At 41.0% G+C, this 24,473-nt stretch overlaps 1 protein-coding gene and 1 non-coding gene across 2 annotated transcripts in view; both read left to right on the top strand.

Annotated features, from left to right (window-relative positions):
- LOC145402028 (acetylcholinesterase-like) overlaps nucleotides 1-24,473 on the top strand; it is a 95,367-nt gene that overhangs the window by 8,096 nt on the left and 62,798 nt on the right. Inside the window, exons 6-7 of the mRNA XM_080274126.1 lie at nucleotides 381-561; nucleotides 18,570-18,798. Of these exons, the coding sequence (XP_080130252.1) occupies nucleotides 381-561; nucleotides 18,570-18,798 (410 nt within the window). The remainder of the gene's footprint in view (nucleotides 1-380; nucleotides 562-18,569; nucleotides 18,799-24,473) is intronic.
- LOC145402493 (5S ribosomal RNA) lies at nucleotides 23,264-23,382 on the top strand. The gene has a single exon (XR_013897788.1). It is a non-coding gene; the product is annotated as a 5S ribosomal RNA (ribosomal RNA).

The raw sequence follows: 24,473 nt of genomic DNA, 5'->3' as shown, positions 1-24,473 counted from the left end.
GCTAGTTAACTTCCCTCCCGCAGCTTCTCTCGCTAGACCCCCCCCCCCTTCTCGCTCTCTCTCTGCTCCAGTCTCCTAATTCCTTCTGATCTCTGCTCCTCCTCCTCTTAGGCTCGCTTCACACAAGCGTTTTTTTCCCTCGCGGTAGTATGGCCTCGCGGGTGGGTGTACAAGAGGCATGTCTTCACACGAGCGGTTTTTTTCCCGTGCGGTTCGTATGCAGCAGTGCACAGAATACCTCTCAGTTTGTTGGTGTTTGCTCGAGATGGAGGACGTAAAGAAGAGAGTGATTTATGTGTACTTAATGAACAAGGTGTTAAAAAAGAAGAGACAACGTAAATGGTGGACCCACCCAATAAACAGCTCTAGGCTCCTTCAAGGAGCATTCTACGCGATATATTCTGAGCTGAAAGCTGATGAAGAAAAGTTCTTCAATTATTTTCACATGTCATCTCCTACATTTGAAGAACTTGTGAGCAAACTGAAAGATGGTATTATAAGGCAAGACACAATTATGAGATCATCCATTTTTCCTGAAGAAGCTGTTGCACTGACTGTGAGGTAAGTGTAACTAATGTAAAACATAATTATATTCATAGTGTACCCGTTACTGTAGTGTATATAATAATAATAATAAAACTATTCATATTAATACGTAAAAATGCATACCTGATTGAAAAATGACAGCAGAGCAGCACACCACCTCTGCCACAGATGAACCACGACTGCCGCTCGGGGAAAAACCGCCCGTCCGAAGGGCTCCATAGACTTCTAGAGTATTCCAAACCGCCTGCCGCCGCGCGGGTTGGCAGTGCGCGCGACTGGTAAATCATTGCCGCGCGGGAATTAAGCCGCGCGGGCAGCGTGTGAAGGGCTTCATTCAACCTCATTGGTTTCTAAATCGCGCGGGAAAAAACCGCTCGTGTGAAGCTAGCCTTACTTTCCGTATTGTAAAAACTTCCATCACCTGGGCTACACTGTCGTCGAAATGTTCTGGAAGCCTGTGTGTGGGTGGGGTAACTTTGCAGCCAAGGGTCATGAGGTGCTGAATATACAGTAGCGATCCTTCGAGGTGGTAGGTGGTGGCGACCGTCATCCACTCACTTGATGTAGTGCTGCCTACTTCTTCCTTAGCCTTTATCATTCTTTTTCTGTGCCTGTCCTCCTCAATTCCTATTTCTCACCATCATCCACTCACTTGATGTAGTGCTGCCTACTTCTTCCCTAGCCTTTATCATTCTTTTTCTGTGCCTGCCCTCTTCTCTTCCTATTTCTCCCATCTTTCCTGTCACTTCTTATTGCTTTTCTTTCCTTTACAGGTGGCTTTACATTGATTGACAAGCCAAATGGTTTCCTGTAAGCCAAGAAACCATTTACAGCGCTGGGTGGTAACCATATAACCAAATCATACGTGCTCCCTACGTGTCAACAAGTGGGTTGGTGGAGGGTTAGTGCCCCTCCCCGTAAAACAACTAACTCATAAGTCAAATGGCCACCCCTTACGGGATTATTGCGTCTGGCAATAGATAGATAGATAGATCCTTCGAGGGAATCCGCAAACACCATTTCCTTCGGAGCCTGGGATATGACGCATTTAACCTCCTAGAATTCGTCTATGCCACCAGCTGTTGTTTATGATATGTTAGAGTCCTATCTGTCTGTTTACTTTCTTTGTGTTTACTTTCTTTGTTTCTGTGTTTACTTTCTTTGTCTGTGTTTACTTTCTTTGTCTGTGTTTACTTTCTTTGTCTGTGTTTACTTTCTTTGTCTGTGTTTACTTTCTTTGTCTCTGTGTTTACTTTCTTTGTCTCTGTATACTTTCTTTGTCTTTCTGTTTACTTTCTTTGTCTTTCTGTATACTTTCTTTGTCTGTGTTTACTTTCTTTGTCTGTGTTTACTTTCTTTGTCTGTGTTTACTTTCTTTGTCTGTGTTTACTTTCTTTGTCTGTGTTTACTTTCTTTGTCTGTGTTTACTTTCTTTGTCTTTCTGTTTACTTTCTTTGTCTTTCTGTATACTTTCTTTGTCTGTGTTTACTTTCTTTGTCTGTGTTTACTTTCTTTGTCTGTGTTTACTTTCTTTGTCTGTGTTTACTTTCTTTGTCTGTGTTTACTTTCTTTGTCTCTGTGTTTACTTTCTTTGTCTCTGTGTATACTTTCTTTGTCTCTGTGTATACTTTCTTTGTCTGTGTTTACTTTCTTTGTCTCTGTGTATACTTTCTTTGTCTCTGTGTATACTTTCTTTGTCTCTGTGTTTACTTTCTTTGTCTCTGTGTATACTTTCTTTGTCTCTGTGTTTACTTTCTTTGTCTGTGTTTACTTTCTTTGTCTGTGTTTACTTTCTTTGTCTTTCTGTTTACTTTCTTTGTCTTTCTGTTTACTTTGTTTGTCTGTGTTTACTTTCTTTGTCTGTGTATACTTTCTTTGTTTACTTTCTTTGTCTGTGTTTACTTTCTTTGTCTGTGTTTACTTTCTTTGTCTTTCTGTTTACTTTCTTTGTCTGTGTTTACTTTCTTTGTCTGTGTTTACTTTCTTTGTCTGTTTACTTTCTTTGTCTGTGTTTACTTTCTTTGTCTGTGTTTACTTTCTTTGTCTGTGTTTACTTTCTTTGTCTGTGTTTACTTTCTTTGTCTGTGTTTACTTTCTTTGTCTTTCTGTATACTTTCTTTGTCTTTCTGTTTACTTTCTTTGTCTTTCTGTATACTTTCTTTGTCTCTGTGTTTACTTTCTTTGTCTCTGTGTATACTTTCTTTGTCTCTGTGTATACTTTCTTTGTCTCTATGTTTACTTTCTTTGTCTTTCTGTTTACTTTCTTTGTCTGTGTTTACTTTCTTTGTCTTTCTGTTTACTTTCTTTGTCTGTGTATACTTTCTTTGTCTCTGTGTATACTTTCTTTGTCTCTGTGTTTACTTTCTTTGTCTTTCTGTTTACTTTCTTTGTCTGTGTATACTTTCTTTGTCTGTGTATACTTTCTTTGTCTTTCTGTTTACTTTCTTTGTCTTTCTGTTTACTTTCTTTGTCTTTCTGTATACTTTCTTTGTCTTTCTGTTTACTTTCTTTGTCTCTGTGTATACTTTCTTTGTCTCTGTGTTTACTTTCTTTGTCTTTCTGTTTACTTTCTTTGTCTGTGTTTACTTTCTTTGTCTTTCTGTTTACTTTCTTTGTCTGTGTTTACTTTCTTTGTCTTTCTGTTTACTTTCTTTGTCTGTGTTTACTTTCTTTGTCTTTCTGTTTACTTTCTTTGTCTGTGTATACTTTCTTTGTCTTTCTGTTTACTTTCTTTGTCTGTGTTTACTTTCTTTGTCTTTCTGTATACTTTCTTTGTCTTTCTGTTTACTTTCTTTGTCTCTGTGTATACTTTCTTTGTCTCTGTGTTTACTTTCTTTGTCTTTCTGTTTACTTTCTTTGTCTGTGTTTACTTTCTTTGTCTTTCTGTTTACTTTCTTTGTCTGTGTTTACTTTCTTTGTCTTTCTGTTTACTTTCTTTGTCTGTGTTTACTTTCTTTGTCTTTCTGTTTACTTTCTTTGTCTGTGTTTACTTTCTTTGTCTTTCTGTTTACTTTCTTTGTCTGTGTTTACTTTCTTTGTCTTTCTGTATACTTTCTTTGTCTCTGTGTTTACTTTCTTTGTCTCTGTGTATACTTTCTTTGTCTCTGTGTTTACTTTCTTTGTCTTTCTGTTTACTTTCTTTGTCTGTTTACTTTCTCTGTCTATGTTTATTTTCTGTGTATATTTTGTCTGTTTATTTTCTCTATCTGACTGTTTATTTTCTCTGTCTGTTTATTTTCTGTCTGTGTTTTTTTTCCCTGTTTATTTTCTGTCTGTGTTTATTTTCAGTCTATGTTTTTTTCTCTGTATATTTTCTCTGTGTTTACTTTCTCTGTCTGTTTGTGTGTATTTTCTCTGTGCGTATTTTCTGTCTGTTTTTTTTCCCTGTCTGTGTTTGTTTTCTGTCTCTGTTTATTTTCTCTGTTTATTTTCCGTCTCTGTTTAATTTCTGTCTGTCTGTCTGTTATCGTATGGCTTAAGAACTTTTTTGCCCCACTCTGGCATTACTGATTAGTCTGTACAGTATTGCCTTTGCTATAGCACTACAGAAAATGGATTTTTTATTTGGGGGGTTGATTATGAATGGGTCAGGTTTTGTTTTTTTGATGATAACGTTATAATAATAATAATAATAATAATAATAATAATAATAATAATAAATGATGATAGACTAGGGAACTGACAAGAGATCGAGCTGGCTGGATGAATGGAGGGAGTGGATGATCAGGGATTTGGCACCCCTTTTTAACGTGGCAGCGTCCGGGCACTATCGGATACGTTTATGTGAAGCTACAGATGTGGTGAATGTTGTCGTAACCAATAGAGCCAGGATTCCCGGGGCTTGAATGATGAGTGAATGGAAGTGTGGCTCATTGGACTGGGCAAATTTGGGCAGTTTGGGCGTTGCTACTCCTCACCGTGCCCTAGGGTGGGAAAGGAGGTCCGGATGATGATGATGATGATGAAAAATTATAATAAAAATAAGATAATAATAAAGATACTACTACTACTACTTCAGTAATTAATAATGATATGAATAAAGATACTGCTATTACTATTATTACTACTATAATCATCATCACCATCATCATTTATCTCATGTACGAATTCTCCCATCAGGTGTCACGTCGGGATGTTTACCCCTGATGGTGGTGGTTTCGGTGCTGACGCTTGCTTTCGGCTCCACCACCACCACCACAACTACCACACCTACAAGAACGACACCACCAAGATAGAGAGGCGTAGGGGTGAAAAGAAAAATGAATCTCTTATTTACATCATTATCATCATCATCATCATCAACATCATCACCATTATCATCGTCATCAACACGAAGACACACAGCCAGGATGTGCTATTAACTTTCATTCTTCGTCATCATCATCAACACGAAGACACGCAACTAGGATATGTTCAACTTTATATTTTTCGTCGTCATCATCATCAATACATCAACACGAAGATACAGCTAGGATATCTTACTAACTTTTTTCATCATCATCATCATCATCATCAACACGAAGGCATAACTAGGATGTGATTAACTTTATATTTTTCATCATTATCATCATCATCAACACGAAGATACTGCTAGGATATGGTATTAACTTTCATTTTTCGTCATCATCATCATCATCATCATCATCATCAACACAAAGACACGCAACTAGGATATGATTAACTTTATAATTTTCGTCATCATCATCATCATCATTAGGGTGGGTGTGTATCTTACCGGACGGCTTGCAAACGCCTGAGATGGGTCGGCAGCTGTCCCGTACACGTTTAAATCACGTTTTGTTTGTGTTCTGAAGGCCAGCTGATGCATAGATCCTACTAGTGCTCTGGAGATTGCGTAACGCCTTTTCCTTAGCGATTTATTTAGCACATTATACCTAGATACCCTTTTATACGTTAGATCCAAACTAAGTCGAGATTAAAACAACATATATAAACACAGGAAATTGTTAAGGTTTAAGTTTGCAGAATAAATCGCTAAGGAAGAGGTGTTAGGAAAGACTCATTCAAAACACGGGATTGTGGAAAAAGCGGTAACAGTTAATCCGAGAGAGAGTAAAACAGTAACAATCCCAGAGAGAGAGAGGAGGAAGAGAAGAGGTTGAGAGAGGAAGAAGAGAAGAGAGAGAGAGGAAGAAGAGAAGAGAGAGAGAGAGGAGAGAAGAGAGAGAGAGGAAGAAGAGAAGAGAGAGAGCGAGGAAGATATATGCTTAAAAAAATATATATATAAAAATAATACAGTACTCCCAAGCACTGTGGTGGTGGTGGCCCGGGGTTCGAGTGGTGAACCCCGTGGACTGCAGGCTGAAGTTCCCTTTCTGAAGTTTACCATCCTCCTGTTGGGTGATAGGGAGAGAGTTGCTTCCTTAAACCAGGCAACGGGGTGTATTGGTGCCACCGCGTGAAGGCGTCTGTCTGTCTGTTTCTGCTTATTTTCTGTCAATATGTGTTTTTCTGTGTGTGTGTTTATTTTGTCTGTGTTTATTTTCTCTGTCTGTCTGTCTTTATTTTCTGTCTTTATTTTGTCTGTGTGTTTTCTGTCTGTTTATTTTGTCTGTTTATTTTGTGTCTGTTTATTTTCTGTATCTGTTAATTTGTTTATTTTCTGTCTGTTTGTTTTCTGTCTTTATTTTGTCTATTTTCTCCCTCTGTCTGTCTATGTTTATTTTCTGTCTGTCTGTCTGTCTGTCTAGCACCATCCTGAGTATTAATATGTTGACGTAAACTGACAAACAAGTTACACTCAAACCTGAAGTGTGTTGAGTAATGGGTAAACTCAGGAAATGTGCTCGTAATGGGTATACTTATAAAATAATGGGTATACTTAGGAAATGTGTTCAATAATGGGTATACGAAGGAAATGTGTTCAGTAATGGGTATACTTAGGAAATGTGTACAATAATGGGTATACTTAAATAATGGGTATACTTAGGAAATGTGTACAATAATGGGTATACTTAAGAAATAATGGATATACTTAGGAAATGTGTTCACTAATGGGTGTACGAAGGAAATGTGTTCAGTAATGGGTATACGAAGGAAATGTGTACAATAATGGGTATACTTAGGAAATGTGTACAATAATGGGTATACTTGAAATAATGGGTATACTTAGGAAATGTGTTCAATAATGAGTAAACGTAGGAAATGTGTTCAATAATGGGTATACTTAAATAATGAGTATACTTAAGAAATGTGTTCAGTAATGGATATACTGAGGAAAACCGTATACAAATAAACATTGACGTATTTGTGTTTATTTCACCTCTCTTGCATCAGTATCATCACTATAAAATGATAATAATAATAATGGTAATAATAATAAACAAACAGATGGTCAACGATTTTTTGCATCAACATTACGACACAGTTTGGTCGGGAATGAATGAAATCGATTTTAAAAAGTACAAGCGACCCATCGGCAACAATCAATTTGAAAGGGAATGAATGAAGTCAATATCATAAACAACACGAATGTCTAGGGACTAATACGCAAAATAAATCGCAAAGGAAGAGGTATAAAGAAGCCTCCAAATGGCAAACGTAGCACCCATCCTCTGGCGATTTATTTTGCATACCGGATTTACATCTCGGCATTCTTTTGCATTTATATTGCTTTGATATCGATCCAGTTGATATTAATAACACACAGGATGGTATTGACGTGTAATGTTCAGAGTAAATCGCTTAGGAAGAGGTGCAACGAAGTCTCCTGTACGACCTTGATACGACAACCTTAAATCAAGAACAGATACGTCAGTGCACCTCAAGCAGCCGGAGGAGGAGGTCGTATGCCGTCTTCGTTCCGTCACTCCCTCGTCCCATCTCATCAAAAATCCGCTAAAAGGTAGGAGGAAAACCTTCAGTACGATGATCTCTCTCTCCACGATTTTATTACATTTAGAAGACGTTGTATGACCTAGAGGACTCAGATGCAGCCTTCACCAACTTCTTCAATACGAGGGAAGTTTCCAAAATTGAAAAAAAAAAAAAAAAATTGAAAGGAGAATAAATGATAAAAATACGTTACAGAAATGACGTCACAACGGACACCTTTTTAAATTTAATCTTGCTATCACCACACAGTTTAACTCTTCTTACTGACTCTCTTATCTTCTCTCTGTTCGCCGCTGTGCTGCGTCCTTATCTCTCTATCGCTGCTTCAATGGTCACTGCTCATCTTAACCCTTGCAAGGTACCCCTACAACTCCCATAACATGTAAGGTAACCGGGGTCTGCCACACCCCAGTCTTTAGAAAATCAGCAAAAATACAACACCTTTATTCAAACAATCACTTGTACACAGTTTCTGTAGCCCTTTTCCTTCAATTTGGTGCAAAATGTACGAAAATACAAGTGACGAAATATTGTCAGGAAAATTAAAAACTGACATTTTATACCAACTGAAATTAGTGGCTGCCATACCAAACCTGATATGTTGCACCAGTGTTGTATCAGTGCCGCTGTAGACCAGTGGCCAATGTGTCTTTAACAAGAAAGAGAGGCACATGTCATGATAAATACTTTTCAGAATGGAAGATATATATGGGAAAACTAAAATCACAGGTTAGGTAACCTGGGGTCCACTGGACCCCAAAGGCCCTTTAGCACGAAACCGAACTGACCCCATCACCTCCCTAACCTAGTCTACAAGTCAGGAAGGTAGAGGGAAAACCAGATCCCAAGACCTTATAATAATATGAAAAACACTAAGAAAAATAGCATGGGGTCCAATAGACCCCAGGTTACCTTACAAGGGTTAACTGTGTGCTTGGATCTCTCTCTCTCTCTCTCTCTCTCTCTCTCTCTCTCTCTCTCTTCGCCACACTGTTGCATCTGTATCACTCTTCTATCGCTACTTTAATGGTCACTGTTCTTCTGTAATGCTTGCCTGTCTCTCTCTTCGCCGCACTGTTGCACCTTTATCTCGTGTCTATCGCTACTTCAATGGTCACCACTCTCCTGAATTCGCTACTTGCATCCTTCCTCCATTACGGCGGGCACGCAACACCCGTCTAACTGCAAACTCTAATCCCTTTTCTGTCCAGCTCTCTACTGCATGAGTTAACCGATACTCCCAGTCCTTCATGCATGCAACAGGTCAACTCTGCAACTGTCTTCCTCTGTCTGTATTTCCCACTGCCTATGACCTCCAGTCTTTTAAACGTAATGTGTCCAGGCATCTCGAAACATTTTAGGGAGTAGGGAGTGGATTTAGGATTTTAGGAAGTGGGTTTGGGAGTTTAGGGAGTAGGGAGTGGATTTAGGATTTTAGGGAGTAGGGAGAGGATTTAGGATTTTAAGGAGTGGATTTAGGATTTTAGGGAGTAGGGAGTGGATTTAGGATTTTAGGGAGTAGGGAGTGGATTTAGGATTTTAGGGAGTAGGGAGTGGATTTAGGATTTTAGGGAGTAAGGAGTGGATTTAGGATTTTAGGGAGTAGGGAGAGGATTTAGGATTTAAGGAGTGGATTTAGGATTTTAGGGGGTAGAGAATGGATTTAGGATTTTAGGGAGTGGATTTAGGATTTTAGGTAGTAGGGAGTGGATTTAGGAGTTTTGGGAGTAAGGAGTGGATTTGGGATTTTAGGGAGTAGGGAGAGGATTTAGGATTTTAAGGGGTGGATTTAGGATTTTAGGGGGTAGGGAATGGATTTAGGATTTTAGAGAGTAGGGAGCGGATTTAGGATTTTAGGTAGTAGGGAGTGGATTTAGGATTTTAGGGAGTAAAGAGTGGATTTGGGATTTTAGGGAGTAGGGAGTGGATTTAGGGTTTTAGGGAATGGATTTAGGATTTTAGGGAGTTGGAGAGGATTTGGGATTTTAGGGAGTGGATTTGAGATTTTAGGGAGTGGATTTAGGATTTTAGGGAGTAGGGAGAGGATTTAGGATTTTAGGGAGTGGATTTAGGTTTTCAGGGAGTTGGGAGGGGATTTAGGGGCATTTATATAACCAGAAAGCTCCACCGCCCTGTCATATCAGTGCCACCACGTGAAGGGGGCCACTAACGGAAAATACAACCAAAATAATATAATAACAGTAATAATAAGGAACAATAATAATAATAATAGCAGCAGTAGTAGTAGTAGTAGTAATAATAATAATAATAATAACTAAGTGGTGCCAGACATAACAAAACTCGCCCGACACCATTTATATATATATATATATATATAACCTTTTTCAACTTACACCCGTCTTAAAAATCCGTGACCTTGAGTTTCATCTTTCTAGGTCACACAAGGTCAAAGGTCACGGTGCCAAATGAAAGCCCGTATGAGACTTCCTATACGTTGATAATCGTAAATATCTTCATCCAGTTTCTAGTTACAGGCCCCTAAATATCCGTGACCTTGAGTTTGACCTTTTGAAGTCACTTAAGGTCAAAGGTCATGGTACCAATTATAAACCCATATGAGACTTCCTACATGCTGATACCGTAATAGTAAATATCTCTATCTTCAACTGGTGTCAAGTTATAGCCCTCTGAAAATCCGTGACCTTGATTTTGACCTTTCAGGGTCACCCGATTACCTCCAAATTTTAATCACTTCCTTTTGGGACCAGTTCCCACATATCCTGAAAGTTTCATGTAATTTCATTCAGCCGTTTTTCCTTAATGCTGCTAACAAACAAACAAACGACCAAAAACAATACCGCGCAGGACTCCACCCGGGCGAGGTAATCATCCTTCCTTCTCTCACGTTACTCCAGCTCCACACACTACGGCAGTCACACAGCTGCAACACAGACAATCCTGCAACGTAGTAACAAAAGGTGCCTGGGAGTGTCTGGCTGAAGTGGTCATTTACCTGTTTTTCACTGGGTTTACGTCAAGGTGAACCCGGGCAACAACAACAATACTAATAACAATAACAACTACTATTATTACTGCTCCTACTACAACTATTGCTACTACTACTACTATACAAATACTAATACTACAGCAACCACTACTACTACAAGAGCTACTACTCTACTACTACTCTTACTACTACGCCGACTACAACTACTACTACTACTACTATTATTACTATTGCTACTACCACTACAACTACCACTACTCTACTATTACTACTGCTACTACTACAACAACTACTGTAGTATTACTATTAATACTAGTACTGCTATTTTTTTTTTTTTTTTTAAGCAAAAATCACCTCCATCCATCGGGGGAATTATATTGTGAAGATCTGCACCAACCTTGCTAATACAGTTCACTTTTGGAGTTGTAATGTGAAGGTTAACACTAACCCTCATATTACAATCCGTTGGCCCCAAGCACGCCAACGGCTGTGGTTACCAACCATCTACTATTATTATTATGTATTTTATTTTATATTTATTGATATTACAGTGTAAATAAAGACATTAAACTATTGGAGTTGCTGGTCTGTGCGACTCTCGACCACTGTAGCTTCGTAATCCATACCTGCCAGGGAGACAGGCCTGAGGGCTGATGATCTTGCGCCCCTGAGACATAGCAGAGCAGACCTCACGAGGGAGAATGACAGTCGACATCTCATCCAGGCCATAACAGAACTCTGCGGTTGACGTTTCTTCTCAGAAAGAACCTCTGCCAGTCTCAAGTAGAATCTCACTGCCTCTGGACCCATCCCACCTGATGTCGTGAACACAAGGGGAGTGAATCGACCATGGTCCACATGTTGGATCCTTTCTTGATAATTTATATTTTTTTCTTGTTCATTCCTCTTGTGTGCAGCTTCGAGAGAGTTCACGATGACATGCTGCCATGGGATCAAATATCCTGATGTCAAAGAACGCCCTTTGCCCACGTGTCCAGAAACCTCGAGCACTAACATCCACTCTTGCATCATTTGATGTGTTTGCTGTTCTATGGGTGAAGTGCTCGCCGTCCAGGGGTAGCAGAGCTGGCTCAGTCGTGACATCATGACATATTTCCTGCAGCATTTTGGCAGTGAGGTTGCGTACTTCATCGTGTCGGATGCAAACAAAGCCTCCCTTCTTGCATACCATTGCGTGATTTGCATCAAAGGCAGTGCCACAGGCACAGTGTTGAGGTAGGTTCTCTAATGGCCACCCGTATCTCAAGGCTATGGCGTCAATAAATTCTTGTTTGTTGAAGTGGAAGCCTTTTGCCTTGAGAGGCAGGGTTGTCAGCCAGTTCGATGCCCCAACCTCCTGTGCAATTTCAACTCTTCTGCACTGGTCCGGTGTTAGATGTTCGATTATGTGCTGCAGCTGGTCTTTTTGTCTTGCTTCACGCTCCTTGCTTATCTGTGTCTTTATGTCTTTCTGCCTTTGGTGGTCGATTTCACTCGTCTCAACCTGGGCGCAGATCTTCTGTGACAAGGATTCGGTGAGCCTGAGTGAATTTCTGTGTTCATAGCTTGCCACGGCTACTGGATTTATAATGCCAAGGCCTTCCATCCTGGGTGGTAGTGCTAGAAGGTCCCTCTCCTCTGGTGTGGGGATGTGGCCATTGGTTAGAGATGGGAGGAATGAATCCCTGACTGTATCCTCCAGTGGTTGTAGCAGCAACTCGATGTCTGGTATGGTCCTCATCACGAAGGTCCACTTGTGCTTTACACCATAGGTAAATGCACTGTATGCTGCATGGGGTTCTGTTTTTACGTGGCTGGATAGTGTATGAATTTCTTCTACCCATGTCTTTACCTTATCACTCACATATTTGTCTTTGAATTCCTTAGTTCCAATCACAGTCCCTAGATGCCTCTGACCTTCCTTGGTCACTATCACGTTTGTGCCTCTAAATGCTTCTTGTGCATCTTGATAGTAAGCTGGTTTCACGATCAAGATGGACTTACTTGCTTTAGGGTAGTAACCTATTTCAGGGCCATGAGATGTTACAAGGTCCCACCATTTCCTCACATCCTCAACCTTACCAGCATCCGTGAGATCATCTGCATAGGCTACCTGATTTACATTGGTGGCCTCGTATTTGATCTGTTGTTGCAGCACTGTCATCGCCAGGGCGTACATAGCCATGGCAACGGGGTCCCCCTGGGTAGTTCCTTCTGTGGACTGGATTACACCGACATCGTGAGCAGCTGTCTTACCCACAATGTAGAGGTCTGCTGGTTCTTTGTAGGTGTTTTCCACATATTGGGCAAATGCTGGGCATTTAACCTTGATATTGTGCAGCATTGCCTCCCGGTTGATGCAATTAAATGCATTTGAGGCATCAACTAATAATATTGCCTGACAGTCATCTTCCCCAAATATTTTCCTCATGGAGTGAACAGCTGCCTCACCTCCTGCCTGCTGGCCTGCACACACTTGGGGGTTGCCAACTGCCTGCTTCACATCATCTTTCACCACCTCCATGATGCATTTTCCTATAATCCGTCTTAAGACTTCACCCACCCCGATGGGCCTGCATCCAGGATTCTTATCAAGGGGGATTAGTCTGCAAGCCGTCAGTGCTTCGATGTTACTGCACTGACTTGAAGCCAGCTTCCTCGCCAGTGAGGCAGTGGTTACACAGGTTTGTTGCTGCCTCCCCAAACTTGATGTTACTGAGGATTACTCGCCAGGATTTTGCATCCAGGCCTGATGATCCTGCCCCTCCCTGTGTGTACATTGCCTTCCGCCACACCATATCTCCAGTTATCCTGTCATATATGATGGGATTGGGAGGAGTGTAGTTGCCGTCAAGCTTTGACTGGGCACTTGCTTGTCGTGCAGTCGGATGTTTTTCTTTTAGTTGTTGCATTGTTTCATCTGTCAGGTCAAGTACTCCGTTTGGTGATTCAGCTGACAGGGATCTTGTTGCCATCGAGACCTTCCCCTGTCTCATCTTGCTGCCAAAAATCCTTGCCACATCGTTGGTATTCTGATTTCTTCTGCCTCGGTTGTTTATTCTCATCTGCAAGGCCCTTGCTTCCTCAAGTAGGTTGTCGATTTCACCTCTTTTCCATGTTTCAACCCGCCTTTGGATGGCCTTAATATTTTCTGCAATGCTAGCTCTTGGGCGGGTCTTGTTGAGGAAGAGATGTGGTATTAGTGCAAGGACCTTAAGAGAGAATGAGGCAATGGGTGAGTTATTGTTGTAATTGGCTATCAGGCGAGTGATTTCCTTGATCATGTCAGTTGTAGCATTGCATTTGGAGGTTCAAAAAGGTTACTTGACGACCATCCAACTATTTCATTATATGTGGTGTTCACCCAGGTTACTGCATTTTCTCGGGATTTGCCCATCCAGTATGTGGGACGACCTTCTCGCACAGACCTTTGAGGCTGTTCTGCTTCCTAGTTGTTTGTGTCACTACCGTTCTGAGGACGTATAATACCTGGATGATTCCCTCATTCATGCACTCCTCTATGGTGGTCTTCATCCTGAGTTTCATTTCTATTATAAACCTCCTGATGTTCCTAACCCCCAACTTCACTACTATTCACTTCCCCATGGTGATTTAACCCACCCAGCGCTTCCATATCTCTCACGTCTTGGCGTCCATCCCTATCCCTCGCTTCACCACGGGGTCTTTCACCACCACGCATGTCCATATGATCGTGCGTATTGTCAGTGACCGCCCCATCAATTTCCATGTCACCAATCTGTCGCCTGCCATGTTGGAAGCGGTCAAGTGCCGCTTCTGGTGGGCTGTGATTCCCTAACACATACAGAAAGGTCCCATCCTACAGTATGTACACGGTGACCTGTGTGTTGCACATGAGCACCTGATACACTTATGCTGCCTACTGGAGCACTGACAACAATACTGTGGCGTGGCCATGGTGTTAAAGTCTTTATACTGTGGTACAGTATTAATGATAATAACTTTGGCTACTTTTTGTAGTACTTTTAAATGAAAATTAAATATAATGTGACTAGAACTACTGTTTTATTATACAAATCTTAAATTTAGATTTGATACAAATGAAGAATGTGCTTGTTTTACTTCTATTTTTGTAGATAATATGATTAAGTTATGAAGCAGTTTGCTCGTTTTTCTCTAGTTTTGCATATCAGTTAATATCTAATTGTTCTGTCTTATACTAATAATCGAATGAACTGATAATGATATGTATTTAAAGTTTGATATGAAGTAAAATAACGCTTCTTTGTTTAAGGGTTAAGTTGGTGGCCGATGGGTGTGGTGCAATAATGTGGAGCCTTGTTTATTGGTAATGGGTCTTCAGGCGTTAAGGTGTAGGGGTGAGGGTGGTGTGTGTGTGTGTGTGTGTGTGTGTGTGTGTGTGTGTGTGTGTAGTTTAGTGATTTGGGTCTTCGGACGCTATGGTATAGGGGTGAGTGTGGTGTGGTGTGTGGTGTTGGGACAGTGTGCGTGTGTGTGTGTGTATTGGTGTTGTGACATGTGATGTGTGGTTGTGGTGTGGTAAGATAGAGGCACCTTGGTTTACTAAGGCACATTGGCATTAACAAGGTTTGTTAAGTATTGCTTTTGAATACAAGAGAGAATTTTGAGAGGGTTGAGTAAGTAGTTCTAGTGTGTAATTTTATGGAGTTTACATTAGTCCTATTATATAGATATTATATTAAAATTACCCTTATTACTATTGTATTTAATAATAATAGAGTCTTTACAACTAGGGTACTATGTTTACATTAGTTCTATTCTATAGATATTATAATAAAAATACCCTTATTACTATTGTATTTAATAATAATAATAGTGTACTTAAAACTAGGGTACTGTGTTTAAATTTGTTATTTAATTGAAGTTATATTTATCAATTTTATATATTAAAATAAAAGTTATAATTATTACTGTACTATTTATTATTATATTATTGACGTATCGACTGTGATTGGTTATATAGTTATACGATGAGATTCTATGTATAATATGTTTTATAGTTATTTAAGAACAGTCATTGTGTGTGTGTCTGTATGTATGATGTGTTTACATTACAGTGTCATCTAAGGTGTGTGTAAGATTTCCTACCTAAATGTTTTTGTATGCCACACTTCTATACCACCTGGCTATGCTGGTGGTGTGTATGTAGGAGATTGTTGTATAGTTAGTGGCAGTTGTTGTTATATTTAGTGTTTGATACAGTGTTTATAAAGTATTATTAGGTGGTGTGTATGCTAGTGATCAGTGGGTGATATTCAGTGTGTGGTAACAGCTGGTGTGTTAGGGAAATGGAGTTAGTGCTCCAAGGATAATGGAGTGAGCAAGAGGTGTGTGACAGGCATCCCACGTCTCATTGTTATTTGTGGACAAAGTTAATAATTGAAAAATAGGCTTCAGAGAGGTATTTATTTTGTAAGTGAGGGTGGCGATACTTATATTGTGGGTGTGTGGGGCAGCGCACATGTGGTGGCGGGGTCCCGGGTGGCTGATGATATAATGTATGGTGTTGACACCAGTCCAGATAACCCTCTCAGGTCAGCACCTCGCTCGCTAACGGTCCCTGCACACACACACACACACACACACACACACACACACACACACACACACACACACACACACACACACACACACACACACACACACACACACACACACCTTTCCTCCCCCTCACACCGTAGTTTTAAAACTTTTTCACATTTTCCAAGCTATATATAGCTGATATTTAAGATTTTCTTTCACATATGCGTCGGTGTCCACTTAATGCTGGAGTGGGTATCAATGTCTAAGAGCCCACAATCATTTTTACTATGATTTCGAGACGATAACACGGAGCGCCTGGCACACGTCCTCTCACTCCACCACCCAGAACACTACTACTGCTACAATTGCTACTACCACAATTACTACTACAACAACAACTACTATTACAACTACTGCCATTACTACTACAACTACTACTTTACTACTACAACTACCACTACAACTACTACTGCTACTACTATTACAACTACTACTACTACAGTTTCTATTACTACAGTACTACTATTACAACTACTGCAATAACAACTACTATTACTACTAAAACTACTCTATTACTACAACTGCTCTACTACTACTATTACTAGTACCATTGTTACTGCCAGTACAGCTACTATTACAACTATTACTACCACTGCAAGTACTACTCTACTACCACTACAGCTACTACTATTACTACTACTGCTATTGCTATTACTACTACAATTACTACTCTAGTACTACATCTACTACCATTACAACTACCACTACAGCTACAACAACAACAACAACAACAACAACCACTACTACTACTACTACAACCACTACTACAACTACAACAACAACCACTACTACAACTACAACAACCACTACTACAACTACAACCACCACTACTACTACTACTACTACTACTACAACCACCACTACTACTACTACTACTGCAACCACTACTACTACTACTCAAGCAGCAAGGTCAGCCAAGTCAGCACTATTTTCTCTGTAGATTAGATAGACACTCAAGGAGCTGATGCTGACTCTTGAGAATCTGTTGAAATGATTGCCTAGATCTCTCTCTCTCTCTCTCTCTCTCCATCTTAATAGAGGGTAATGCCAAGTAGTTATATTCAAAATCTGTGTGTGTGTGTGTGTGTGTGTGTGTGTGTGTGTGTGTGTGTGTAAGAACAGTGCATGAATACCCTACTCCCTACCCCCCCAAAAAAAAATGTCTAATCGATACAGAATATGCAATGTATGTATGTGTGTGTGTGTGTGTGTGTGTGTGTATTTCCTATGTACAGTCGCGTGGAGGAGTTCTGTTACCGTCTGCCATTCCTCTCTGGCTCATGTAGCAACAGCGCACTACTCGCGTGGGTAGGAAGCAGTCAGCAGGAGAGATTTTTCCTATCAAGTACTGCGATACGGCAAAAGGACGAAGTAACAGCGGTGGATCGAGTCATAGAGGATATAATACCACATAATACGGAATACTACATAATACGGAATCTCTTATCGTGTTTGGAGCAGTATAAAAGGAGTAACACAGAGAGAAGCCCAGTTTGCTCTCCAATGCAAGTTCCTCTAAATGCCAACACCAAAACTATACTCCGTTTTTTTTTTTTTCTATTGAGGCGAAGATGCACTTAGGCTGATGATGATTGGCTGAATGCAACATGTCCAAAAAATATTTACTAACCCAAAATTCCCTCTCAGGTCTTTGTCAGTCTTCAGCTAATAATCACCAATCTGTCAAGTGCATCTTCGCCTCGATAAAAAAAAATTGAGTATGCATGCACAGTACACTCCACATTTCCTAGTCTTAAAAAATAAACAAAGGCATCTCAACACCCAGCCTCGGAGTCCCGGGGGGGGGGGGAACCATAAAATCCGGCACCATCCGCCCCTATCCCAGTGACGGCCAAGAGCGATGCCTGTACCACTGTCTGACTCACTTGTTGTTCATTTCTGCAACATTCGCAGCCTTTCCTCTAACTTTCCCTCTGTTGAGCACCACTTTTCCTCCTCTAAACCTCACATTCTCTTCCTAACTGAGACTCAGCTGTTTGGGGCACTTGAGAGCATACCCATCTCTGTATCCTTCTACTTTCTCTGTACTCATTTCAAAACCAAAGGTGGCTGTTATGTATATATGCGGAACAATGTATCTTGCTCTCGTGTTCCTGAACTTGAATCTTTTGAATTCTCTGCTTTCTGGTTTTGGCTCTCCTGTCATTCTCTGACTAAATGTATCTGTGCTGTTTACGTATCCACTGATTCTATTGACTAAAATTCTTTGACTACCTTACTTCTAAGATGGGACACATCCTATCAATTTCTCCTTCTCAGAAATCTCCATTGCAGGTGCTTTCAATGTTCACCACCACCCCTGGCTGTCCCCTCCATTCACTGATCCACCTGGTGAACAAGCCTATATCGCTTCTCTCCTTAATGATAGTGTAGCTTGTACAACACCCTATCCATATCCCTGACCTCCTTAGAGAGAGTTTCAACTTACCTGACCTTTTCCTTACAACTAATCCTTCTGCACAGACGCTCTTAATTTTATGTTAACATTATAAGCTGCTGATGGAGAGGAAGGAGGATGGAACTTATGCATACGACCGTACATGACTGGCTCTTATTACCGTATTTTCCCCCCCAGGATGGCAGTGTCTTGGGCTTCATCGTCCTTGGTGCGTCAGGCATTGGTACTGTCTGTGCTGATGACTTTACGCCTGGCGGATGCGATGGACGACGCATCTAGGGTTGAGGTGGTCACTCGGCTGGGCACACTTCGCGGCGACGTACGTGAGGCTGGACCAGACAGGCACTACTTCTCCTTCAGAGGCATTCCGTACGCCAAGCCTCCTGTGGGTTTCCTCAGGCTGAAGGTAGGTCACATCTTAACCTCTGTACTCTGATGTATTATTCGTTTGTTTTTCCCTGCTACCTCTGGACGTTTGTACAGAGCACGAGTATCTTCCCAAAGTTTGACAAAGCGGGAAAATTTAACCATCTGAAACTATACTGCTTTTACGCTAACTTGGTCTAAAATTGCCATCTCTCCATCCTGAAATCTGTACTGTAGCAATAGATTAGCACCTGATATGGTGCTGGTCACGAATAAATGCTATGGGAAGGATCAGAGCCGGATCTAGATATGTGGAGGCCTCTGGGCAGCCTTCAGTAATGAAGGTCCACCCTGCCTTAGAATACTAAAAAGCTGACAATACATAGTTACAGTCATCCATAAAGTATATTTTTCATGTACAGTCGTGGTCATAAATAATCACATACCCACTGTCACCCTGTGTCTCAGGCTGGCTCCTTTATGCTCGGCAAGTCACAGTGGAGTAAGAGGGGCTGAGAGGGAGGGGTCAGAGAGAGAAGGGAAGGTGGGTGGGGGGACGAGTGATGGTGCTGGGGTAAAGTGAGGGAGGGAAGGTAGAAGAGGGAGAATGAAATGCGAAGTGGTGGTCACATAATTTGTCTATTTTCTTTCATTCATTTTCATTCAGGTCATGATATAAAGGATAGATGATGATATTCGATATATAATGCTGCATTACACCTTGTATAGCGGAGTCAGATAACAAGCAATAGAGTGGTGATATCAAGGGCTGGCTTGTGGGAGAAAAATACTGACGTGACTGACCAAGCATAATGCGGCGCCTGGCATTTGTGTTTATCCGTTTATTTTGACTTCGGACGTAGAATGGAATGTGCCTGGCGCTGACTTCCTTAATGTCTGTGTAAGAGACATCCTCCACTCTCACATGTACAGTCGGCCACAGGAAAAAGTATACAAAGGGAGAAATATAAACACAAAAGTATAGCATTTTCTCGGCCGATGTTTTTATATCAGATATGAAGGGAAACAGTTCAGGATGATCGTTTTCCGTCCAGTTGTTGATGCTGTTCAGGGCAGTGTTACTTATTAAAATCCTCCAAGAAGGGACCAGAGGCGTATACTTTTTCCTGTGGCCGACTGTACTTAATTTGTGGGCCTAAATATCATATGCAGCCTTTGACATGGCTGTGTCCACAGTAAATATGATCATCCTCTCGGTATACACTCCCTCTATACAGTCACCATAATGTCAACTATTTTATGGTATCTCTATATGAAAAGGCAATTTAAATAATTGTGCATAAAACGTAAAACATGTCATAGGCGTCTCCGTGTCTCAGGCTGGCTCCTTTATGCTCGGCAAGTCACAGTTGAGTAAGAGGGGCTGAGAGGGAAGGGTCAGAGCATAGAGGTAGGATTAGGGTAGAGTCGGCGTGAGAAGGCTCCGGTGAAGCCAGAGAACTGTCAAACGGCCATATTGGTCAAGTCAAGAGGTCACGGCAACACCTACTTGACGAAGAAGATTGCTGTGCACTCCTACCTCTATGGCTGTGCCCATAGAGGTAAGAGTCCTAATCCTACCTCCGTGGGTGTGGCCATGAGATTATTAAGCCTTTAATACCTCCAGCTGTGTGTCCACCTGGTATTCTTCAGGGAGAATGCCAGAAACAAAGTAGACTTCATTCTACCTCTGGTTTTAGTTGTAGTTCAGCTGTGGGTGTGAGACGTTCTGTCCTAAGTTGTATCTCACCATCAAATAACCTAAGTCTCCAAAAATGCCCACCACCTGTGCCGCATTTGGGTGTAATGAAAGAGGAGATAAGAAATCTGACCCATCCATTACATTTCACTGGTGAGTATCTTTAGAGTGAATTATAATTTGTAAGTGTACATTATGTATATGACTGGAGTTAGTAAAGTCAAGCTGAATATTATATAGAATAATAGATATAAACTTTTTTCATAATGTGCTGATGTATATTATTTTAAATCATCTATCTGTCTTCCATCCTTCATTTTACCATATGTTCTTAAATGCTTCCTTTTTTTTCATTCATTAACTACTTTCTTTTCTCCTTCCATTCATAACCTACTTTCTTCCTCATTTTTTCTGTTTGCAACTAAGAAAACACTCGCGCCTGGTCAGCGGAACCAAGTCAGACAGCTGTCAAAGGGGTCGCCGCCATGTTGGTCGAGTCAGATCTGTCGGCCTCACTCTGACCTACCCGTGGTTAATCCCTTATGCCGCCTCTACCTACTCCTACCTCTATGGGTCAGAGAGAGAAAGGAAGGTGGGTGGGGGGACGAGTGATGGTGCTGGGGTACAGTGAGGGAGGGAAGGTAGAAGAGGGAGAATGATATGCCAAGTGGTGGTCACATAATTTGTCTATTTTCTTTCATTCAGGTCATGATATAAAGGATAGATGATGATATTCGATATATAATGCTGCATTACACCTTGTATAGCGACGTCAGATAACAAGCAATAGAGTGGTGATATCAAGGGCTGGCTCGTGGGAGAAATATACTGACGTGACTGACGAAGCATTAATGCGGAGCCAGAAGTTTCCAGCACAACACTATTGCCTTGTCCAGAGATTTCTAATCAGCTGCTTTTTGTCAGAGGAAATTATTAATGAAGGTGATCAGAGGATGTTGGGCGGCTATTCAAACCCATACTGGCATGGAGTCCAAGCAACAGATTATGAGATATCGTTATTATACCTACCCATAAACTTATCGTTCTCGCTCGCTTCGCTCTCTCAAGCACCAAATTTAGTCACAGTTTGGACCCCCAACATATGTACCTGAGCAAAAGATGTATCGCATCAGCAAGAAATGGGGGCAGGGGTCGGGAGGAAAACTGTAGTAGAGTAGCGAACTTTTTTTGGATATGTCAGCCAGTTTTGAAGTTACAAAAAAGATAGACACCAATTTTGAAATCGCTTAAAAATCCCCAACTATTTTCATTTCATAGACAACCTGTTATTCCCAATAGTTTTTCTGTACATCGAGGGAACGAATTTTTATAAGGCAGCTTAGCGTAACAGCTGGTTGCGCAAGAAATAACGGTCTAAGGCTGCGTGAGTAGCGCAGCAGTATTTTCCTACGACTGCTGAGAGCAACAAGGTTTTGCCTTTTCAAAACAAATAATACCTTCTGTTTTTTAGTTTTTGTTTTTTTTGAAAATTTTGACTCAATCTGAGTCAAACTAATACAATACCCTGATCGACGAAAGAAAATCAGAATTTCTTATTTCTGATTCGAATCGGACCGCACCGAGAGATTTGGTGAAAGCAATTTTTGTGAGTGAGCAAAAAGCATTCATTATTAACCTGCTAGGTCCCAAGCCCTAGACCTAAAATTAATTCAAGAGGCTTATTGGTTTTAGGAAGTGTGAGGGAATTTTTTGGTGCAGTCTAATAAGTTGTTTTTAGTGTTTTCAGGTCAGGAAATCAGAGGAAGATGATGAGCCACATGAAACAATATTCATCACTGCCTGACTTGCTTGCATGCTCGCTCGAACACATTCCACACTTTCAGTGTGGACGCCTATGACATGTTTTACGTTTTATGCACAATTATTTTAAATCGTCTTTTCATATAGAGATGCCATAAAATAGTTGACATCATGGTGATTCTATAGAGGGAGTGTATACCGAGAGGATGATCACATTTACTGTGGACACAGCCATGTCAAAGGCTGCATATGATAAGTAGGCCCACAAATTAAGGGTACATGTAAGGGAAGAGGACGTCTCTTACACAAACATTGAGGAAGTCAACGCCAGGCACATTCTATTCTACGTCCGAAGTCAAAATAAACGGATAAACACAAATGCCAGGCGCCGCATTAATGCTTGGTCAGTCACGTCAGTATTTTTCTCCCACGAGCCAGCCCATGATATCACCACTCTATTGCTTGTTATCTGACGTCGCTATACAAGGTGTAATGCAGCATTATATATCGAATATCATCATCTATCCTTTATATCATGACCTGAATTAAAGAAAATAGACTAATTATGTGACCACCACTTAGCATATCATTCTCCCTCTGGTATAACAAATCTTAACTGGCGGCTAGGGTGGGGCACGAAGCTCTGTACAGTGGTGCCACGTTTTCCATACGCTCGATGCCCTCTCTCTCTCTCCTTGAGGAGATTTGCGTCACCCTGGGGAATTTTGTTTCTTTTATTAGTGACTTATAAACTTATGATTTCATTTCTTTATTTTATATTATATCTAATTATATTTAAAAATATTTATTATTGTTTTACATTTGTCACCAGATGACCTCGCTGGTGCGGCGCTATGATTTCTTTTTATTCAATCACTCCTTCCTTCCTTCTTTCCCTCCCTTCCTCCATCTTTCCCTCAACACCTCCCTTAAGACTGGGTCTGAGTGTTACCACTCACTAGGATTAAATGTATTATTTTTTTTTTTACTAAGAAATTGGCAAATTTTTACTTATATTCCTACACATTATGTTATAATCATAATTGCCAACGGCCATACCACGTTGAGTACACCGCTTCCCGTTCGATCAGCGAAATTAAGCAACGTTGGGTCTGGTTAGTACTTGGATGGGTGACCGCCTGGGAACACCAGATGCTGTTGGCATCCCTACGTCTAGTGGGGTTGGTGGAGGATTAGTGCCCCTCCCTGTAAAACAATTAACTCTAAGCCCTTGGCCACCCTGTCTGGGATACATGGCGTCTGGCAATGAATGAAAAAAAATGAATAATTGTGACATTATTATCCACCCCAGAAATACGGTAACAGCCAATAAAGGTGACTACTTTTTTTTTTAGCAACTGTAAAATATTTATGCCATGTTTCTGTATTGCCGTGTAAATATTTTATGCATTATAAGTTTACTGTTCTTTCATATATTATAATACACACGTTAACATTGTATTCATATGTGTTTATCGTATTTGTGATGCCTTTTACATATATAACAGCCGTTTCACATCGCGGGTTTGGGGAACATAGCACCACTGTACAGAGGGTCGTGCCCCACCCTAGCCGCCAGTTAAGATTTGTCATACCTTCCCTCCCTCCCCTCCCTCACCCTACCCCAGCACTATCACTCGTCCCCCCACCCACCTTCCCTTCTCTCTCTGACCCCTCCCTCTCAGCCCCTCTTACTTCACTGTGACTTGCCGCGCAGAAAGGAGCCAGCCTGAGACACGGGGTCCAGGAGGATAGGTGAATATTCATGACTCTTGAGCACGACAATACACTCGAGGAAAGTACCACGTTATACACTCGCTGATCACTTCGAAATAGTGAGAGAAGTGACAGCGGAGCAGTAGCCACCATTCATCTGTGTGTGAGAAGGATGGGAATGGAGGAGGAAGGGGTAAGAACTATTACCTCCCCAGCCTTCCTCCTCTCTTAACCTCTCCCCTCCCACACAGTAGCACCAAACATTTGAGTGTCTGGCTACTGCTTCACTAGTGGTTGTCTCACGCGTGAAGGTCCGAACTGGCAGGGAGGTGTATAAGGCGGAACTTTCCTCGAGTGTATAAAGAATCTGAATAAAAATGTACATCGTTAAATATCTTGATCAGTCTATAACACTCTACAAAGTTCGTACGTTTCAGGTATAAAGACTCTGAGTAAGCAAGCAGGTCAGTCATGATCAATCACAAGAATCTAGACAGTACCTATATTTACAGACCAGGAAATTTACGAGACTTGGCCCT

This window comes from Coenobita brevimanus, chromosome 57 (assembly GCF_032717465.1).
Source record: "Coenobita brevimanus isolate Jiangsu-jjx chromosome 57, ASM3271746v2, whole genome shotgun sequence".
NCBI lineage: Eukaryota > Metazoa > Arthropoda > Malacostraca > Decapoda > Coenobitidae > Coenobita > Coenobita brevimanus.
This window is presented reverse-complemented; position numbering and strand designations above follow the sequence as displayed.